The sequence below is a fragment of the Gavia stellata genome, chromosome 6, assembly GCF_030936135.1.
Source record: "Gavia stellata isolate bGavSte3 chromosome 6, bGavSte3.hap2, whole genome shotgun sequence".
Classification (NCBI taxonomy): domain Eukaryota; kingdom Metazoa; phylum Chordata; class Aves; order Gaviiformes; family Gaviidae; genus Gavia; species Gavia stellata.
The window spans coordinates 3,170,989-3,191,262 of record NC_082599.1 but is presented as its reverse complement, the minus strand read 5'-3'; the positions used below and the strand labels follow the sequence as shown (position 1 = coordinate 3,191,262).

Genomic DNA, 20,274 nt, shown 5'->3' with positions numbered 1-20,274 from the left:
TTAATCACACGAGTCACTTCAGATGGGTGAGAGCAGAGCAAATCCATGCTTTTGCTGATGCCCTTCTTTCCAGCTCTATGTTGTCGGCTGATTGAAAAACCGCTGTCTCCTACAGGACGCATCATTGGGGCGTAACTTGTGTGACTGCCAGATGTACTTCAGGATAGCCCAGAAGTCATTAGACCTATTCTATCCAACCAGTTTTAGCCTTTTTTTAAGTTTTTATTCTTTTAATGTCAAAAAAGTAGACTTCTCTCATGTCTGAAACCTCAGAGGAAGTAGGCTCGAATCCATTTCTCCACTTGGAGCCCAGCGAAGGGTTTTGCCTGCTTTATTTGCACGTGTGGACATCGTAGACTCGTATGCACTCCTGGCAGCGGACGTAGCAGCACCAGTGGAAGATACAGTGGCACTTCTCTTTCCGTTTCTCAGTCCTCGTGTTGTGCCCGCGGCCGCAGCACAAAAGGTCGCAACCGTCAATCCCATGGGAAGTGACATTACAGATCCTGTCACGGGTCCCAAAGGAACCTGTCTCAGGGTTGGGCTCACAAAAGTTTGGTGAGTTCTCATAGTAAACCAGGTCCTTCTCAGTTGGAGCCTTGAAGAAGTTGTATTTGGGCCTGAGGGTCTCGACCCAGCCACGGGATTCTCGATGTTTTTCCACCACCATTTCAGAAGCGCTATCGTACTTGTCCTTGAGGTAGTCACCAATGACCCTGAAGTCTGGCTGAGACCACCAGCAGGTCTTCACTTCGCAGCTGCCTGAGAGGCCGTGACATTTGCACTTAAGATGCATGAGTTCAATAATAGACTGAAAAAGAGGAGAGAAAAGGCAAAGAAGAAAGAAGACATTAGCCGGTAATCAAAACACATTGCATTCTGCTATTTAGCCAGGATTTCCTAAAGAATTGCAGTATTTTCATAGATATATTTACACCATTTTGAACAAAAATCAACTTATCTCTGATTCCCACCCCAACTTTAAGCATCTAGCAAGTGCTTTCACTAAGGGCTGAAGTGATTTCTGTACATGCCAACTTCTATCTCGTCAACGTTCATGGGTGAATATTGCAGTCCTGTCTGTCACCCAGGAACACAATTCAGACACATCTAGGCAGAGAAGCAAAGAACACAGAGATCTTCTAAAACAATGTTTTCGTAAATGAAATATACAGCTATTCCACTGGAAATTAAAGAAATATGAAACGTCCTAATGATCTAGTCCAGAATTCCATCTTTTATGTATGTTTTCATTAAACAAATAAGATTCTAGCCTTGCTTGTGGCTGTGTTCAGAAACCTGAAAAGTAATGTATTTTTATTTTTAATCCAGGCTTATGATTTTTCTAAAACCATTTCAAAGAAAAAATTAGGAGTCCAACTTTTGATTTTGAAAGGCTTAGACTTCAACATAAAACACAGTCCTGCAATAAATGGAAAGGTGATTATTGATCCCAGAAGTTTTCTATTTGCTTTTACCTCTTGTGAAATTACTCTAGAGGTTTCTAGAGGTGTTGCCCTCCAGTATTCTGAGGTGGGAGACAGCCTTATGCAACTTACTTGATAATCTGCATTTTCAGACTGATCAGCAAATTTCCGTGTACGTGAACAGACTAGTGCCAGCCTGAGTCCAAAAGATTTGCCATGAATCAGCACCTTGGTGTTCACCAGGTGCTTTCCTGTGTTATTTACGGAGTATCACCCGCCACAAAGGAGGTTGTAATTAGCGATGAGAGAGAACCACAAAATGTTTGGTTCATATAATCATGCTGAACTTAATCAAAGCTTCTGGCGTAGGGGTAGGGTTTGAGTTTATATGGGGACTAATATGAAACATTGCCTATGGCTCAGGTTTAGCTGGAAACACTTGAGTATGGAGGCCTGAAAGGGCTACCCCATGAGTGCTGGCATGGTGAGAATAGAAAACACTAGTGCTTTATAAAACAGTACGATTTCAGATAATGGTGTGACATCTGCTCTCTAATCTTTGACATCTGTAAAATGTCTGAAAATAACTCAGTGTCAAGGAACAAGAAAACAGTAAAAAGACCTCTGCAGGCCTGCGATCACAGGGGTGTTTGCCCAAAGCTCAGTTTTTTCCAAGGATTCTCACTTTAAGGAAAATCCCTCCTTTCCCCTCTACTCAGCTTCTCCAGTCCTATTTGTCTCATTACCTATCCCAGCAACTGCCATCGGCAATGCACGATACCTTGGGGTACCTGGGATAATTGGGACCAGTGCTGGAGGAAACCACGTTATTGCTTGTGGTCATCTACAGCGCAGGCAATTTTTGTTTCTGGTGGTATTTCATTTTGAAAGGTTGTATTCCCCGTTTCAGACCAGGTCTCCTGTGGCATGAGGCGGGATAACTCCACCAGGGTTTGATGGTGTCCACCTGAGGAGCTCACGCCAAAGTTCTATCCTGCCTGAGGACAGCTGTTTCCTTGCACAGCGCAACTGTGGTGGCTTTGCTATAGCTCACTGCACAGCCATATGTCCTCCTAGATATGTGTAAGGTCTTTTGCTGAGGGAATAAGACCATATTAATCTCTTCCGATTACAGTGAGGCATCTTTCTTCCACTGAGGCATAAGCTATCTCAGGTTTACTACATGAGAAAAAATGCTGTTATCTCAGAGAAGCTGTGGCATGGTCTCCATTAGCAAGAGCTTTGTGGTTCAGTTTCACCAATTTTTTCCCATAGATTACGTTCTTCTGGCATTTATGGGCTATTCCTGAGATGAAAAAGAGAATGTCCTCTTACTGGGATTGTTCCACCTTATGGAAAAGAGTCACTGTGTACGAGGCAGTCAGTGTGATGAGAGCAAGATTTTGTGCTTTCTGTTCCCCTATACATTTTGCTACATATTACTGTTTGAAGTGAAAACACATTAGCTGGTTTTGAGGCATGGTCCAAGTTTAATCAGGAGGTACCAGAGTCACGTTCCCTCTTATTTTCTTTAAATATTCCCTGGGAAATAGAACAGTGTTGAGAAGAAGGGTGGTGGGAAATGCTCTCCTGCTCTTCCCCACCCTCAAGCCTACAGAGCAGAGTGGTGGTCCCAGAAGAATGTACAGTTGCACTCAAACTAGGATTCAGTTGCCTAAAAACATGCATCTAATGCCATTTGTGAGTTCCAGAGGTGTCTAAGGCATCAGTCCCAAGATGGCAGAGGACCTGCAGGAGACAGTCTTTCCCAGTAGCAGACCAAGGACAGGCTGGATACTTCAGGATATCTCAGTTTATACTAAAATGTGTTTGCTTAAGCAGCTGAATCCTCCCCATAAGCCCTGGTCCATCTCTCTTAACTTCAGATTTCTGCAGTGCAGACAGCTCTGACTGTACAGCTCACCTTCCTCCTACAGCCGATGGAGGGGAACAGGCACAGTTAGGGCATCATTAATGGAGCTATTTCAAATGTCTCCTTCAAGCTGGGATGAAATCCCACCCTAGACCTGTCTGTCTTGATCCATTGTCTATAGAAGAGGTCTGGACAACTCACTCCAAGGTAGACATTTACATCTGGGTGGATGAATTTACTTATCGCTTTCATAGATTGGGTACATCGATCGCCTCCCTGACAAGAACTATCATAGGGCACGTATCATTGTTTCATGATGTAAAACTGCCCAGATTTATGTTTGGTTTTTTCCCCTCGGTTCCCTCCCACTGTTCATTATGGCAGGTAAGAAAAGATTAAAGGGAGATCGAGAAAGGTGAAACCAAATGTCCTTACGGTCCTTCCAGCTTCATTGTTGTGCCTGTTCATGGCTGACCGAGCGTCTGGTCTGTTCTCTCGGGCATCCGCAAACTCCCGAGACACCATGCTCCCAAACTCCACGTCCTCGCTGCAGCCCCCCCATTTCCAGCCTTCCCCAGGAGAGCCCTTGTGGCGGGTGTCACAGCCGCAGATGGTGGCCGAGCCCTCGGCGCAGGATCTGGTCACCGCAAAAGCCACTCCAGCAGAAGCAATGGCATGGACAAAGGCTGATTCCCTGGTAGCTGTGAAAGAGAGAAATCAATGAATAGTGGCCAGTGAAGGGACCACGCATGGCTTTGATCAGCTCTGTGAGCACCTTCTCTCGAGGGCATGGCAGAAGGCCAGGAAACTCTTCTCTTCCCTGTGGTCCGGCTTGGACCTACTCCAAAGACATTTTCTTATACTAGGAAATAAGTTCCTGTGTAGACAGGACCAGGCTTGATTCAAGGCTGCTGAGGTCAGCCAAGAAGTTTTGACTAAAGTCATCCTAAGGTCTTAGGATAGGGCCATGGCAAAACAAAAAGCAAACGTGAGTTTCAGGAGGCATATAGAATATACTATATGGTACTTTGCAGGCAATGTACCACATAGCCATACCCTGAGCTGCGGTCTTGGCTTCAGATGCACAGAATTTGGGCTATGTTCCCATAACATGGAAAATGCAGTTCTACACTTAATGACAGCCTCCACCCTTAGTGGTGGGACCAGCACCAGGTAAAGCACCTCCTCCTCCTTGGCTGGGAGAGCTGCTGATGGCCGGATGTAGGAAAATGCCAGGATGGCCAGATACTCCCCAATCCTCACTATGTAAACTAAACATTTTCCCCACCCTCCATCCTGAGGTTCTGTTTCCCAGGCTGCCTAGCTCATGTAGAGACAGTGTTCAATACATGGCATCTTGCATCTACCCAAAGTTTTGCACACTTGCCTAATTAAGGCCCCTGCCAAGGGGACTGGAAATGAGCTTTCCTTTTCTGCCCATTGCCTCAGGATGGTGGGTAGGATCAGCCAAAAGATGTCCTGGTTATGGACTGAGGAGCCTTAGTCTCTGTGGAGACCTTCCTTCATAGCCTTTTGTCCTAGCTGGAGCTGGGTGGAGCAAGGCAGCTCAGCATTAGCCCAGCTTTCCTGGATGTCAGTGCTTTTTCTACACTGTGCCAAAACGAAAACCAAACATTTCAAACTGCTTTGCAAATGGGGTATATACCAAAATATTTTTTAAAACCCGCCCGCCCAAGTTTTGGTCTCATTGTATTTCTTCACTCACTAGAAATGACCCTGAAGTTCAACATCACACCTCAGAAAACACCACTGCAATGCTTTTTGACTTCAGCAAAAATGGCATTTTCATCATGAACAGGGCTATTCTCAAACCCTTGAGGCAATTCTAAGAAGACGGAAAGATTCTGATAACTGGCCTCCCTTAACCTCCTATACCATTCCCCACACAAGCTCACCTCGTGCCTATAGATCAGTTAGCCAAGAAAGCATGTTGCCTCTGACACCTTTCAGAGGCTTAGGCTAGGACAGTGTTGAAATACGAATGGATCTATAAAGGCAGAAGGTCAGGTTTTCAGTTGATGCAGCTTAACCAGCTTCTACTGAGCTTTGCATCAGTGGACAAGGTGCCTACTCGAAACCACTCGAACCTTCTCTGCACCATATTTTGCTGATCTGAGCTTTCCCTGGGCATTTTGGCTTAATCTTTACCTTCTAGATGCTTCCAGGCTTTACTAACATGAAGAGAGTTTAATATGCCAAGCCAAAAAGCCAACATGTTCTCGGGGAGAAATCAAAACTGCATGCTTGCAGAGCAGTCCCGGCTGGATTGAAGGCTTAAGCAAGAACTTGTGCAGCACCGCTTTGCTTTGGGAAGACTACCAAATACAACAATATGCAAATCAAATAATGTGCATGAACTTACAAGCCGAAGGTATGAGCAATGTCCTGGAACATATTGTCAATGCGTATTGTGAGGTTAGTAAGTCACCGAGGGCTAGAACCAAAAAAGGAAAATGCAGGAACCCTCAGTTCCACAATGTGATTTTGAAAATCCCTTGTTCAGCAGCTGTCCAGCCTGGAGGATCCCAGCTTTCTGCAAACGGTGACCATGCAGTTCCTGAGCTGTACGAAAGCTCAGCTTTTGTGCATGAACGGATGAGTCCAGTTCTAACAGGACTGGGGACTTGGCATCTTGCACTTGCCTAAGCCCAGGTGGGATGCAGAAACCAAATCTTGGGTGTGGAGAGCTTCATATGATGTCTCCAGGGATATTGATGACCAGCCCTGGGGTCTGTGAAAGGCAAAGGCTTCTCATAGAGGCCAGTCAGATAAGCTGGTGGGATGAATGCCATTACGCTCTGGTATGGAGGTAGAGGGTATAGTGGCTGACTAGAGAATAGCTGACACACCTTCCACCTCCTCCCATTGTGGCCTAAGTAAAACCTTTTTATATGCTGCTATACCATGGACAGGAGAGGAAGATGATAATTCTTCTTCTTCCCCCTTCTATCTGACAGCTGTAGTGGCTAAAGCACGTTGCTTGGGTAGGCTAGCTCTCATCTCTTAGGAAGCACCCCTTCCTCTGCTCAGCAGAATAGACCTGATCCAGGCCTTTGGCTATTTGGGAAGGTGTGGTAGGTGCTGAACAGATGTTTGCAAATGCCATCTAGAGCCCCTACGCCTTGCCATTCTGGGACTGAAAAGAAAGTATCTACAGACATGGTGTTTGTGAAGAAAACCTTCTCCTGCATGGGTATGAGAGGGGTGGCGTTGGCTTAGGAGTACACAGGTTGTGGATCCCACCTGGGCTTCAGCAGGAGCCATTAGCTCAGAACAGAGGTGTTTCTCTGTGTACACAGGCGCAGAGCTCACCAAAACCCAGGGAGCTTCAGGCAACACAGCCAGAGGGTCTGCAGAATTTCTGCATCTGCCAGGACTTGGTCGCAGCTGAACAAGGAGTTTACAGGAGGACAGCTTGGGTTGTAGATACCCAATCCTAAACCCCAGGTCCGTTACCTAAACTCTCCACCGTTGCTAGCCCTTACTGAAAGCCTACAGCTCCAGGAGGGTATTGATAGGATTTGCCTTAAGAAGCACCGATTATACCCAGCTCTCCCCTTCCCAGAAAGAGCCCAATGCCTTTTACAGCCTGTGTACGCTGTAATCACTCCCCTGCTTTTGAAATGCAGCCACCCCTGGGGTGGAGTGCAGCCACCACTTAACAGCACACAACAGGAAGCAAATAGCATTGTATCTGATCGTAACTACCTGGGGAATGTAGGCAGGCAGAGCAAAGAAGCTGAGATCTGGCCCCGGGCACTGAGGTTAGGAGTTTGTCTCTTGAGAAAGTTGCAGCCGATCTCTTAATGACTCCACGAAATTAGGGCACCGGGGTTACATCTCCTACCCCTAACTTAAGGCACCGAGTTCAATATTGACGCAGATGGAAGAGCGCCATCGCGTGAATCACGTCCTGCCACCTCCAAAGTTATGGGACTGTCCTCCGATTACTAAGCAGACCTGACCCTGCTGAGCTCGGAGGAGCTCCCCAGGTTGTAGCCGGAGGCGGTGTGGCTGCAGGAATGGAGAAGGAGTGTATAGAGATACAGATAAGCAGAAGGAAAGCATGCACTTGTAATGGAAATGAGGGGTTATTAAGGTGCCATATAAAAATGCAAGAGACTTAGCAAAGATAACAGGAAAGTGCAGTATATTTGTCAGGTCGCCTCATTCCTCTCTGGGTGGTTCTGGTAGCAGGAGACAAGCAGCTCGTTCTGACTTGAAGAGAGCTTCTGGAGAGTCATCTGGCAAGAGAAGGTTAATAGGGACTAATACCTCATGGGGATGTTGACTTAAGAGCATTTTAACCACTTTGTTTTCAGTGCAGCACAAGGTCACCAAAGCTCTGGCTTCAGCTTGTTTAATTGCTGCCTGCTCCCGAGTTTCCCTGCAGGGCTTAGAGACTTGGATGGCTGGTGCTTCAAGTTACCCTCTTCTGGACCCTTTTGCAGGGGTTGACTATCAGTGAAAAAGGTGCTGAGACTTACAGAGGGTCTTTAGCGATGCTTTGTAGCTGCCCCCTAATGCAGAGTCACTGGCCACTTCTGGAAATTGTTTCCTAAGGAGCCCGGTCTGTGAAGCTGAGAGCCTGAAAGTCCTGTGCAGAACACCTCTGACCACCCTGTCTCAGAGGCAGAAACATCTTGGGATGCAAAAAACCACAGCCAAGCAGTATCAATACGAGAATTCAGAGGCCTGAGGATGAGGTGGCCTAAGCTTTGATTTCCTGCGTTCGCAGGGCTTTTTTATGTGACTTTGGGCAAATCCTTTAGTCAGTCTGTGCTTCTGCTTCCTTTTCCATATGCCTGAGGACAATCCTGCTTATCTCCTCAGGAACCTGCAATACTAAATTCAGTGATGTCTTCAGAATCGTGGACAGAAGGTTTTGGAGCCGAACAGAGGGTCATCAAGTTGTGGGATGAGGAAGGCAAACGAATAACCGCATAAATATCTCAACTGTCTAATATATGAAACCTGCTCTCATGTGTTCTTCTGCCCAGACAGTGACATTTTCCCTGAATCTTTCTCTGAATGACTAGATGATTAACCCCTGGTCAGGCAGATATCCCAGATATGTGGGAGGAAGGACTACGGTGAGGTAGGATGAACTTAATGGTTTATTTTGGTCTCAAAAAGCTACAGTCCCTTTTTACCACCTTTGTACCATAGTACCGAGCCCTGTTGTCCCCACTCTTCACACCCTAAATCTTTCCTTCCTTCCTGCAGAGTGGCCTGGTGGTAACAGCAGGTTCCTGGGAGAGGGCAACGCAACCCACCTTCAGATGTGTCGGGAGCTGAAGTTGCAAGTCCTGCGTCCTGGACCACAGTTCGAAGAACTAGGTGGTACTTTAGAAAGGGGGCAGTGCTGTTTCCACTAACTGCTCTTTAAAAGAAAGTGGTGAGATCTGTGCAGTCTTAGAAAGAAAGAAAGAAAGGGAGGGAGGGAGGAAGGAGGGAAGGAGTGAGGGAGGGAGGGAGGGAGGGAAGGAAGGAAGGAAGGAAGGAAAGAAGGAGGGAGGGAGGGAAGGAAGGAAGGAAGGAAGGAAGGAGGGAGGGAGGGAGGGAAGGAAGGAAGGAAGGAAGGAAGGAAGGAAGGAAAAGGAAGGAATGTGTCTTGCTTGAGGTGGTTCTGGGCTGTTCATCTTGTGAGGAAGGAAGCAGACCTCAGCAGCTGGAGTACAGAAACCCAAGACGTAGAGGTGGACACTGCTTTAAGGGTTTTCCACTCAGCATGCCACTTTTCTAGACGGTCCTCCTGAAGGTGTGGAAGCTCCTTTGCAAAGGAAAACTTGATGTCTCCAGGACAACTACTGACTCTGGTCTGTGGAAACAAACCTCCCATGCCAACAACCCTTTACTGCCCAGGACCTTGTCACCATCCTTTTTGAAATATAGCCCTTGGAGTGAAACACAGACTTAATGCCTTTTTGGACTGGATAATGCATAAACAACATGGGAAAGAATAGAATTGTCCCAGATTGCTCCTGGAGATGTAAGACAGTGAAGGAAAGAGTTCCCCCATCTTAGCCACTCCTCCCAGCCATCATTAGCATGTCTGCTCTTGAATAGAGGATCCTACTCCCCATTCCACACTAGGAAAGACACTGCAATGGTGTGCCTGCAAGTCTTGATTTTCTGACACCGCAGACTCCTTTAGTGCTCTTGGGAGAGTCACTTAGCAAGCGGGGTGAAAATATCATATCTGCTTAGCAGGACTGCAGGGAGGAGACATGCTGTTTTCTCCGAGCTTCATTTTTCAAAGCTAAAAGACAAGAGAAAGCTACCTGTTGTGTCAGCTACTTCAGACACCCAGACTTCCACTCTGAGGGGTGGAAGGTGTAAAGTCTTTCCAACATTTGTCTGGTAGGGCATGTACCCAGGGAGTGTGAGAAAGGGTTTCAATTCTCTCCTTGGCTCGAGGGGATACAAACCCACAGCTGTCATGTTAGGATTTGCACAACAGTTGACACTACATTGACTCTGGATTAGGAAAAAAAAATCTAAATAAACCCCAAGAACCAAGAAACTGGAAATAAAACTGGGGATAGACTAGTACTTCTGGTATTTGGAGCCAGCACAGCCCTGCTTCTTACACTGGGGGCCTGTTCTAACATCTGTTTCCCCCTGACTACTGTGGTCAGGGTCCTTCTTGGAGGTTAGACACCATGGGGATTGCAGAGCAGGAAGGCTTTGTCAAATGGAAGAAGATGGTGAGGAATTTGTGAAATGAGCTTTGGGAGTTTTGGAAGCCCAGCCTTTGACCCAGGTGAGGTGAATTTTGTTTTCGACTGTAGTATAAGAAGGACTACCCAGCTGCTATCAGCACACCGTGGTTTCCTCCTTGAATCCATCAAGAGGGCCATCTTACCTAGATGTGGGAGAAGAGCTGTGCCATTCCCTTGTGGGGAGGGTCACCCATAAGCACCTCCATGGTGAAAGCTAAACCAGAAGGGCTTGAATGAAAGGCCATGTTGCACCACTTTGGACGAAAAAGGATGCCAGAAAAGATTAATACCAAATGCTCCTCACCATGGATACAGGAGCTGAAGCAGTGATGGTGTAGAAGTCAGTGCTTGCTCCTTATTTGCAACTACACTGAAGCCAAGGCTGGAGGAAGGCCTCAGCTCTGAAGGGTACCTCTCAGAGGTACCTTGAGCCAAAGCCTCATCAGTTGTTAAGTAGACGGTGACTCCCAGGAGAAGTGGGTTTCTGTAGGCTCACACTGACAGCCTTGCAGGTGCAGCTACTTTCTCAATAGCAGAAGTGAAATCCAATGGGACGGGTGAGTCAGAGCTCACAGGAGCTGCAAAAGCATGTGCAGACATCCCTTTTGGCTTATAGTAACATGAACAGCATTGCCTGCTGGCCCTGAAATCTGTGTGCAGGATAAGCAAGGACCACCTGCAGCAATGCAGCTTTACTTGTCCCAGATACCAGCAGAAGATACTCCAGTCCCTCAGCCCAGCTGGCCTCTGTGCTAAACTTGCCAACCAGCAGATCCCTCAGAGCCAAGAACTGAGGGTTCAGGACATGGGGATGATGTCCCCCACCTTGTGATGGTCTTTGCAAAGATGGGGCAGACTTTTTAGTAGGGCCTGTTGAGATAGGACAAAGCGTAATGGTTTTTAAACTAAAAGAGGGTAGATTTAGACTGGACATAAGGAAGAATTTTTTTACAATGAGGGTAGTGAAACACTGGCACAGGTTGCCCAGAGAGGTGGTAGATGCCCCATCCCTGGAAACATTTAAGGCCAGGTTGGATGGGGCTCTGAGCAACCTGATCTAGTTGAAGATGTCCCTGCTCATTGCAGGGGGGGTTGGACCAGATGACCTTTAAAGGTCCCTTCCAACCCAAACCATTCTGTGATTCCATGGTTCTAAGAAATGAACGGTCACATCTCAGAGCACGGGACATATTTCTCCCCAGGGAAAGGAAGAGGGAAGGTAGGAAAAAAAAATGTTAAAAGGCTTTCTTTTTTTTTTATGATCACAAAGAAACAAATCATTTGCCAATCAGAACTATTAAATATTGGCATGGCACCAGGTGAAGATGGAGAACAGGGAACCCCTTGGCACACGCCAGCTGACAGATCCATCCATGCTGCAGAGACAGTGCCCAAGCGCTGGAGGGGAACAAGCTTGTTCCCATCATAGAGGAGGAGGATCACAGAGATGTCATGGCTGCTGTGAGCCTGACATTGCTTGTGGGGAAAATACTGGGAACGTTGGAAACAAAATGTTGGCTCTCACAGCCTTGGAGGCAGGCAAGCTTCAGTTTCACCACATTCCTCTCAATTGTAGCAATAGAGGATCCCGTCTCAGATAAACCAACTGAAAGGGTTTTACATAAGCTGTCTGGCTCAGCCTCAAGCTTCCTTCAGCTCCTCTCTGGAGATGCCCCTGTTTCCAATGTTCATAGTTCCCCTGACCCGTCCTCACCAACCTCAACATACTGGTCTCCTGCAACAGCATCTCCTGGCCCGGCACCAAAGGCTCCTCAATTACCCCTTAAAAGGGGATCCTTGTAGCACATTTGCTGTTTGCTTTCAAAGATGCACCTTCTACCCATTAGGAAAGGTGAAGAGGAGCAAGTTGTGGCCTTAGAAGCACTCAACACAAGGAATATAAAAGGAGGGGATAAGTCAGGCTTCCTGGTGGGAGGGTGAATCATTCCACAGAGCACATTCCCAAATTCAACAGCACCTGCTATATTCGTACTAGGTATATTGGAAAATGCTTTCCAAAGTCAAAGCTTTAGGAAGAGATCCTGAGCTTCTTTAAAGCTGTTGTTTCTTTACTTGGTGTCACTCCCAAGTCTAAACACCAAGCAGCCAAGTGCCCTGACTCTGATTTTCTGCTCGATCACAGCAGCATCAGTCAGGAAGTCCTTCTTGTTACTCTGAGAAGACTCTGGAGGCTTTAGGAAGATCAGAGCCTGGTGACTGCCTCACCCAGTGAGCTACCAATGCTGCACAAAGTCCCTCCCTGGACATGAGCGACTCCAAAGCTCTGCCTCAGTTTCCCCGTTTGCAAAAATGGACAAAATCCATATATCATGGCACATAAAAAACCACTCATAAATTCATTCAAATGGTGAACACTGTCGACTGACACCACAGGCCACATCTGGCGTACTGTCCATATGGGACAGAGACAGAAATCTCAACTTACACTCTATAGCCTGAGCTTTCAGCATCCTTTCAGCCTACAACATTCAGAGGAGAGGGGCAAACGGGAGGACTTTTCTCCTCACCCAGTACTGCAGGATGCCTTATTACCCTAGGAGTGATGCTTATGCTTGGATCACTCTTCCTCCATAGGGCTCTCCGTGAGAACATCAGTACCTTGAGCTGCCTCTGTGCTGAGCTGTGTGGACATGGCTACTTTCTTATCAGTGCCTCTGGGCTTATAGCCATTATAGGACTTGGCAGTAGCTCCAGGACTTTCCAGAGCAGCTCTGCGTTGCACAGAGAAGACATGTCCAGAGCTATATAAACCCCCATTGATCTTGTCCAGAAGAACATGATTGCATGGGATCCTTTGGACAAGAGCAGAGCCTAAATGATTGCCTGGGATCCCTTGCATGCAGAAGGATCACTAAGTCCATTCCTCAAAGACCTGTTTGTAAGACTACAGTCTCCATGTAGATTTACAGACTGACCGGGATGATTTGGAGCCATACACCAGTGAAACCCAAACGCCTGCTGTCGTTGTCTGGTGTGTAGTCTTGTCTCAGGTCCCCTAGTCTTTAGCAGCATTTCCCAAGTGGGTTTATCTCCAAGTCTGGGGAAGCCCGCTTTGCAAAAACAGCAGTCCTTGGGGGCTGTAGGTAATCGAGGCTTTCAGGTCTAACCCTGAAATGGGGTGGGGGTGGCTCCAAGATGAGATGCAGTGGTGGGAGAAATGCAGCATTGGAGCACCCACATTGCAGCAAGTGATGCCAGCCAGGAGCTGCCGCATGGATCTGCGCCGGGCTCTGAGTGACGCTGCAGCCCATGCCCTTCTTCACAGAGAGCCATGCCAACTCCATGCCCAGCTGATTCTGCACTGTTTCTCATCAAAATCCAGCTCCGGGGTTTGTTTGACTTTTTTATCCTTTTAAAAATCAGGCCCCTAAATGCAAAGACTTATGCAAATGCAAAGCATAATAACAAGAAGCTAACCACACTTTTGCATATCTTAAAGGAAAGGTTAGGTTTGGGTCCCATCTGTGTTTTGAACGAAGTTCTGATTGAGTTCTTGTTTCCTCTGAACCAGCATGCTAGTGTCAACACATCCCTGGGAAGATGAAAGGCCCTAAAAAGACATTTGATCAGATTAGCTGTGATTCAGATCATTGGAGGGAAATTATTAAATGGGCAATTCCTGCCAGGGAACATGAAGGCGATACAGATAAGAGGGAATGTTGGATTGAAGGAGGTTGGATTAACACAGCTTGTAAAATCCTGAGGGCCAAGTTTCCCTAAAACATCTGAACGATGGGGTTTTTTTCTTTTTTTTTTTTTTTTCCTGCTGGTTGTTTATGGTTATCGTTGCACCCAGCACAACAGAGCTGCAACCTCCAGCACGGTGCTCGCGCTTCCAAACCTTTCAGGCTCTACCCAAAACAACTAGAGCCAGACTGTCAGATGCCGGAGCAGCCCGGGAGCCTCGTGCACGGCACTGGGAGTGGGGCCGGTGCTCCCTGCCGCCCTCCGAGCCCTCGTGTGAGCCGAGGGTGGGTGGAGGGCTGGAATGCTCTCGCTAATTAGCTACTGTCAAAATAACCCCAGGTGATCACAGGTAACCAGACCCCCAAGATAGGCAAATCAGCAGGATGGTCTGGTATCACTAACCCAAGTCTGATACCTGCAAAGCAAACATCCCTCTATCTTTCTCTCTATCGCCTATCTCTCTGTCGATCTAATCATTACCATGTATGTCTCCTTACCTACCCTGCTTAATGCAAGCATGTTTTATCTGTCTTTCTGTTGGCTTGGTCATGTGTGAAACGCTCGGCATCTGATCCCCCCCCCCCGTCATCCCATAAATACCTTCTTCTGAATATTTCATCACCATCTCGAGTCCTGAAACAGCATGGTCCTCTCGGCCCTTCGAACCGCCCCAAATTACCCCGACCCCTCGTCTCCCCAACGGCCGATGTCCCTGGGAGGCTCTAGACAAAAGGAAGCTGTGTGCCAATTGGGGGTTATTAGCAGAGATACAGCGTGCTCATTGTGGCAGGACCAAGTCCTTAATGAAAGGGGAAGGCGGAAAAGGAGTGGGGAAGGACTGGGGTGAAATTCGCTGGGGTGCGTTCCAGGTTAAAGGATCATCTGGGTCCCTTCAGGCCTCGAAAAAAAAGGCAAGATAAAAACAGGCAAGCCCCAAAGACTGCTATGCAAAACAGCCTCGCTGGTCAATAGGATACGGGGAAGAAAAAAAAAAATATAATTGTATTCTGTTATCAGAAGCAACATGGTCGAACAAAAGGATCGCCTTCGCCCACCTGAGAATGGAATGTGAGGCTCCATTTCGCTGCTCTGATCGTATTTGACAGCCCCCCTTGAGACTGCCTGGTTGGTATGGCAAATCGTCCTTATTACCTGCTGGGGTGAATGAATCCCCCTTTGTGCTGGCACTGTCACGCTGCATTAGGTTGACAATGGCCCCAGATATTTTATATGAAATTTGCCCTCACTTGTGATTAGCCAGCACCAACTAAGTCATAGCAACCTAGAACTATGCATTGGCCGGGCCCCGTTGTCGGCCGAAAGGGAAATCCCTATTCAAATGGTTTAATAAAACAATCTAAAGGGCGTGTGAATCGTGAAAAGCATTTTCACTTTTCTCTTTAGCTTAATCTCATGGTCGCTGGGATATTGTGCTCTGAGCAGACCCCAGCAGGGTGTGGGCTAAGGTCCCCCATCAACTTCTTTTACAGCCTCCTTTTCTGCAAGTTAATGATATACCGGTGTGATTGCCTCCCGCAGCAAGAAGAAACACGCATTTGATGAAAAGGATGGACCTCCTAACACATCCTAAATGGCAACAATTTCTCATCCAAAGGTCACAGGTCATAACCTGGATTTTGAATCACCACCCAGATCTTTTTCAAAGCCCTGCTAAAGCTGGGGGGATTCTGCAAGGCCGTTTTACACACAGACACACACACACACAGACAGACACCGCGTTATCTCCAGAGGTTCCCGCTCCGCTTGAGGCCTGAGTTTCGTGTTTGGAAACAATTGGATTTTCCCCTGGTTTCGGGCTACAGTTTGGTGCCTTTCACATCCTCTCAACCCTGGGTTGCGACGCAGGGAAAAGCACAAGGCAGTGGTGGGCGATGCAGAGATGCGTGGTCTCTCTGCAAGGCACCTCCTGAGCACCCCCGGAGGGGCACCCATAGCTCAGCAGCACCCCGGGTACAAGCAATACCCTCCATTGAATCAGCAGCTGGCCGTTCACCCAAAACCTGCCACGCTCCCAGCCCCGAGCATCACCTCCAGCAAGGCTTCAAGGTCTCCAAAGCCTCCCCGCTCGCTTGCAGGTGTGGAAAAGCTCCCCCAGTGCTGACCCCTCCATAAGCAAGATCTCCCATGCACCAGCGAGATGCAGCCGCAGCGATTTGGCTGTGGAGTGGGGTGGGAGGAAGGGGAAGGAGAAGCGTAGGGTTCCCCTTTTGCATTTTTGCTCCTCTTCCTCACCCAGGCTGGGAAGAGGAGGAAGGCAGCAGCAGCAGCGGGTGCGGGGTCTCCACAAGGTTAGCTGAAAGCCGGGTGCTCATCTTAACATTTACCTAAACAGAGGAACGCTTTGCATCTGCAAAATGAGGCTGGAAATCCCCGGGGAAACAAGCTCCCTCATGAACCTCCCGCAGCCGAGCTTCCAAGCACAAACGAAAGGCGAAGGGGAAAGCAGCACAGGAACCTGTTTTGTTTTCCCCACTTTTCTTTCCTCTTTATTTCCCCCGCTTCCCATCACGAAGCCTTGGACCGGGTGGGGGGTTCCTCCGCTGGTTATATGTCAATATTCTCCCTTGATTTTTTCCCACCGGAGCTCAGCAAGAAGAGCGAGGCTGCAGGAAGCACGCACAACGAAAGCAGCCGGGGCTCTCACGAGGGACCCTTTTGGCTTTCAAAAGCCACGTTAGCCTCTCCTAAAAGGTGTTCACACGAGCTGTGGTATGTTTCCACTGCAGCTCTCCACGTAATTGTAAGCTATCTGGGGCAAGGAGTGATTTTGTTATTATGTGCTTGTACAGTATTTAGCACAATGGGGCCCTGATCTCTGCTTGGGGCCTCAGAGTCTACTGTAATACAAATAATTAACCATAATAGAGCTGGGCAAATATCTTAATAAAACCATGGAATCAATTTGAGGCAATTAAGCAATTTTTTTGGCTTGCAGAAGTTTTTGCTTTACAGGCTCAGTGTGGAGAAGGGAGGGGGTTTGGGTGCTGGGGGAACTGCAGGGAGCTGCTCATCCCTGTGCAGCAGGCTTTGGAAATATATATATTTTTTTTTAACCCCCTGTGGGTTTCAGTTTCGCCCAGTTGGGGAGGCAGAAAAGTTTTATGCAGCTCCCAAAGCACAAAAGCCACTTTTTATAAATAGCTCGTGAGAGGAAGCATGATTTGGAGGCTGGATCTGTGGTTCCTGAGGGAGAAGGGGCTCAGTCCTAAACGGCATGACTTTCGAACAGCTCATCTGCCCTGCCTCTGCCACAGTTGCCCACCTGTGAAATGGAGAGCAATCATTATCTTCCTGCTTTCTAATCCCAAGCACTTGAGGACGCAGCTAGCTGCTAAAGCAATGGGGATCGCAGATCTGTTTAGACAGAGGGATAAGAAAATTGCAAAGCCCCGGACACAGACTGGATGATTTACAAGCAATTATAAGTCAGCAGATAAGCTTTGGATGACAGATATTCTGATTATAGTTGAAGATCTTGTATAATTTGCAAGCGGAAAAGGGAGCTAAAAATATTGAACACTTGTCTAAAGTTGTATTCAGTTCTGTACTTGTCTATCATGGAGAGAGTGCATGTGAGGACGCTACGGCAAGGAGCGCATCTTCTAAGGGTGGGCAAACTAACAAATCTACCGGCTCACCCAACCAAAACAGTAAGCTCAAGAACTGAACTACACCACCCTTTTCTGAAGGAAATAGCTTCACCCTCCATAAACACATCTGCTAGCCAGGTGGGTGCAGATCCTGAACTTTGTCATGCATAGATCTTTTATGGCCAAGCTTTTGCAGGAACTCTTATGACCAACAGTCATGTTCTAAGAGGCGTTCCCTTAAATCTTTCAGTCCTAGGAAGACACGATCAGAATAATCTCAACAGAAAAAGTGAAAAAAATAAAGATATCCCTGCATACACCATTGTGCATTGACAGTATGGCTAAGAGAAGTCTGTGAACTGGTGATCAGCCTGGTGTTGGTCCCAGACATGGAGGAAAGAGTCCTAGTACTTAAAAATTGAAGAAAAGGAGCTGTACCACAATGCTTTCAATGTAGACCTCACCCTCCACTGCATGTATGTCCTAATAACGGTTCATTTTAACTACCACAAAGGATTAGCCTGTCATTCTGCTGGACTGAAAATATGTCATCAGTTTGATTCGGGAAGCTGAGCAAAAACATGCAAGGTGAATACGTGGCTAGGAGACCACCTAGCAATCTGTCACAGACAGTATAAGAGAAAGAGCTTGAGTTCTTGGTGAATATAAGACCACAGAAATGAGATAAATGGGAGTTTTCCATCGGCTTCCATCAAATGATAGACAGGGGTTAAATAATAATAATATCAACAGTAAATTAGCCATAACTTGTATCTACTTGCGATTTAAAACAGTGAAGCTCTCACACAAGCAAACAGTGTCTACCTTGCCTCCAGCAATGTGAATGGGCTACTTGTCATGGACAACTGTCCACCCATGTACCTGTGCCCACACTGCTGAAGCGAGTGACATGCAGTTCTCATCCTGCGGTGTGGGCAAGTGCCACATGCTCTTAGTCCAGGGATGAGGAGCCAGCTCAAGGAGTGAGCTGTCTTGAGCTGGAACATCCAAGCTGGGTTAGGAGAATGGTCTGGGGTTTCTGATGCCTGGCAGGAAGCTCTCAAACATGATGATTTCTGTTCCTCACTGAGCCACGCAGATTTTTTGAACCCCAAAATAATTTCAAAATTGTGGATAGATGTTGTCAAGACTCCGTTCTCCTGCTGCTACATGATCCCTCCCATAATCAGAACTGCAGTGCAGTTGTTGCAACATGAGGTAGCAACTTGACCTCAAAAAACCAAACCTGCTGTAGAAGCAAAGGATACCAAACACCCCTAGACAACTTTCTCAACCAGTCATCATTTGCATTCATAAGACAAGCCAATTTCATTAATCTTATGCTTACTTTATTTTGCCCAGGTTTCTTAAGCTTGAATAACGCCCACCTGCCTAATTACAGAGGTGCAGTTTTCTCACCCAGCCCCGTGCCATACACTCGTCAGCCCTCGTGGTGAGCGGAGCTGGAAGTGTGCAGAGATGCTCTCTCCTGTGGAGACGATCTGTTCCCATCTGAACTGCACATGGGTTTTGCCCTCCCAGGCAAGGAAAACGATGGGCACCCAGAATGTGAATGACCTCCAGGTAGGGACTAGAGTCTCTCTGAAGAGAGACAGGGGCTGGGAGCAAGTGGGAAGAAGAAGCAGGTGCTGTGGGTTTTGATCCAGCTTCAATCTCTGTCTCTGGGTTCACCCATTTTAAACCAAATGATAACATTTCCTTTGATGAAGCATTCCCTTCCTCAGGCTATATGTCATGACGGTATTTTTGCTTCTTCTCTTTCACATTGTCAGGCTTTTCCAGAGCTTTGCCAACCTGATTGCAAGAAAAGTTACAATTCCAGCTTATACTTCCCATTCTTGCTGCTTTTAATTCACCAAATGCCTGCTTGCTCTTATGTCAGCCCTGCCTTCATATTTGACGACTGGACATGATGTTATTCCTGATTTTGCATCTGCTGTTCTGCTACAGGTTCTTAAAGAGCATCCACACCCCTCGGCTATGGGTGTGTGCACTCCAGAGTTGGTGGGAACAACTTGTGGCTCCTTATCCAGCATATTAACTTGGGAGGGAGGAAGGGTGATGACCTGTTCTGCCTACGCTGTCTTCAGTGACTTTAGTGGGAGTAGAAGACATTTGCCAAACTGCTGGAGGAACCCAGTACCTTAAGGGTTTACTGACAGTGCACAGCGCTTTCATCCCTGCCTATCTTACAGCAACAAAATCAAAGCTACGCATCCTGCAGTCTCTTGGGATGGGAGCTGCTAAAGATTCCTCTCTTGCTGTTAAATGTAAGCTCCCTCAGTGGCAACACGGCTGCTGCCCTATGTAATGAGTGGGGATAGATGATATGTGAAGTGCAGAAAAAAAAAAAAAAGAACAGCCAAGAACCCTTAGGAAATGTCTTTGAAAATCAGTTACTGAATAAATCGAGTAAAGTAAAAAATGTATTTTGGCCATCAGCAGAGCAACATGGGGCCTGATTCTCCTCTCGGCCTGGTGTCAATCAGAATAACCTTTATCTAATTCAGTGGAAGTGGCAGAAAAGTTAAGCCAGTGTAATTAGGGGGGCATCTTGGTGTAGGAGTATTTTTTTCCTACAAAAACCTCACTTTTTCTAATGAGACACCTCACTTCTCGTTATTTTGAATGAAACTGATATCTAGATGCACTGGCAGGCTCAGCCCCTGCTCCAGAAAACCTTAAAATCATAGATATCAGACTTGGACCTCGCACCCTTCTGCCCAAAGGCAGGATCCACTCTGCCTAAACTATCCCTGACAGATGTTTGTCTAACCTGTTCTCAAAAACCTCCCAGGTTGGAGCTCCCACCCCTTCCCCAGGCAATCTATCCTCATGCTTCACTACCCTTACCGTTAGACTGCTCTTCCTGAAGTCTAGCCCCAGTC

General features: G+C 47.2%; 1 protein-coding gene across 1 annotated transcript in view; it reads right to left on the bottom strand.

The window, feature by feature from the left end:
- Nucleotides 1-331: 331 nt before the first annotated feature.
- Nucleotides 332-20,274, bottom strand: part of WNT3A (Wnt family member 3A) — an 87,003-nt gene continuing 67,060 nt past the window's right edge. Inside the window, exons 3-4 of the mRNA XM_059818713.1 lie at nucleotides 3,736-4,001; nucleotides 332-811 (exon numbers count right to left, since the gene is read on the bottom strand). Of these exons, the coding sequence (XP_059674696.1) occupies nucleotides 332-811; nucleotides 3,736-4,001 (746 nt within the window). The remainder of the gene's footprint in view (nucleotides 812-3,735; nucleotides 4,002-20,274) is intronic.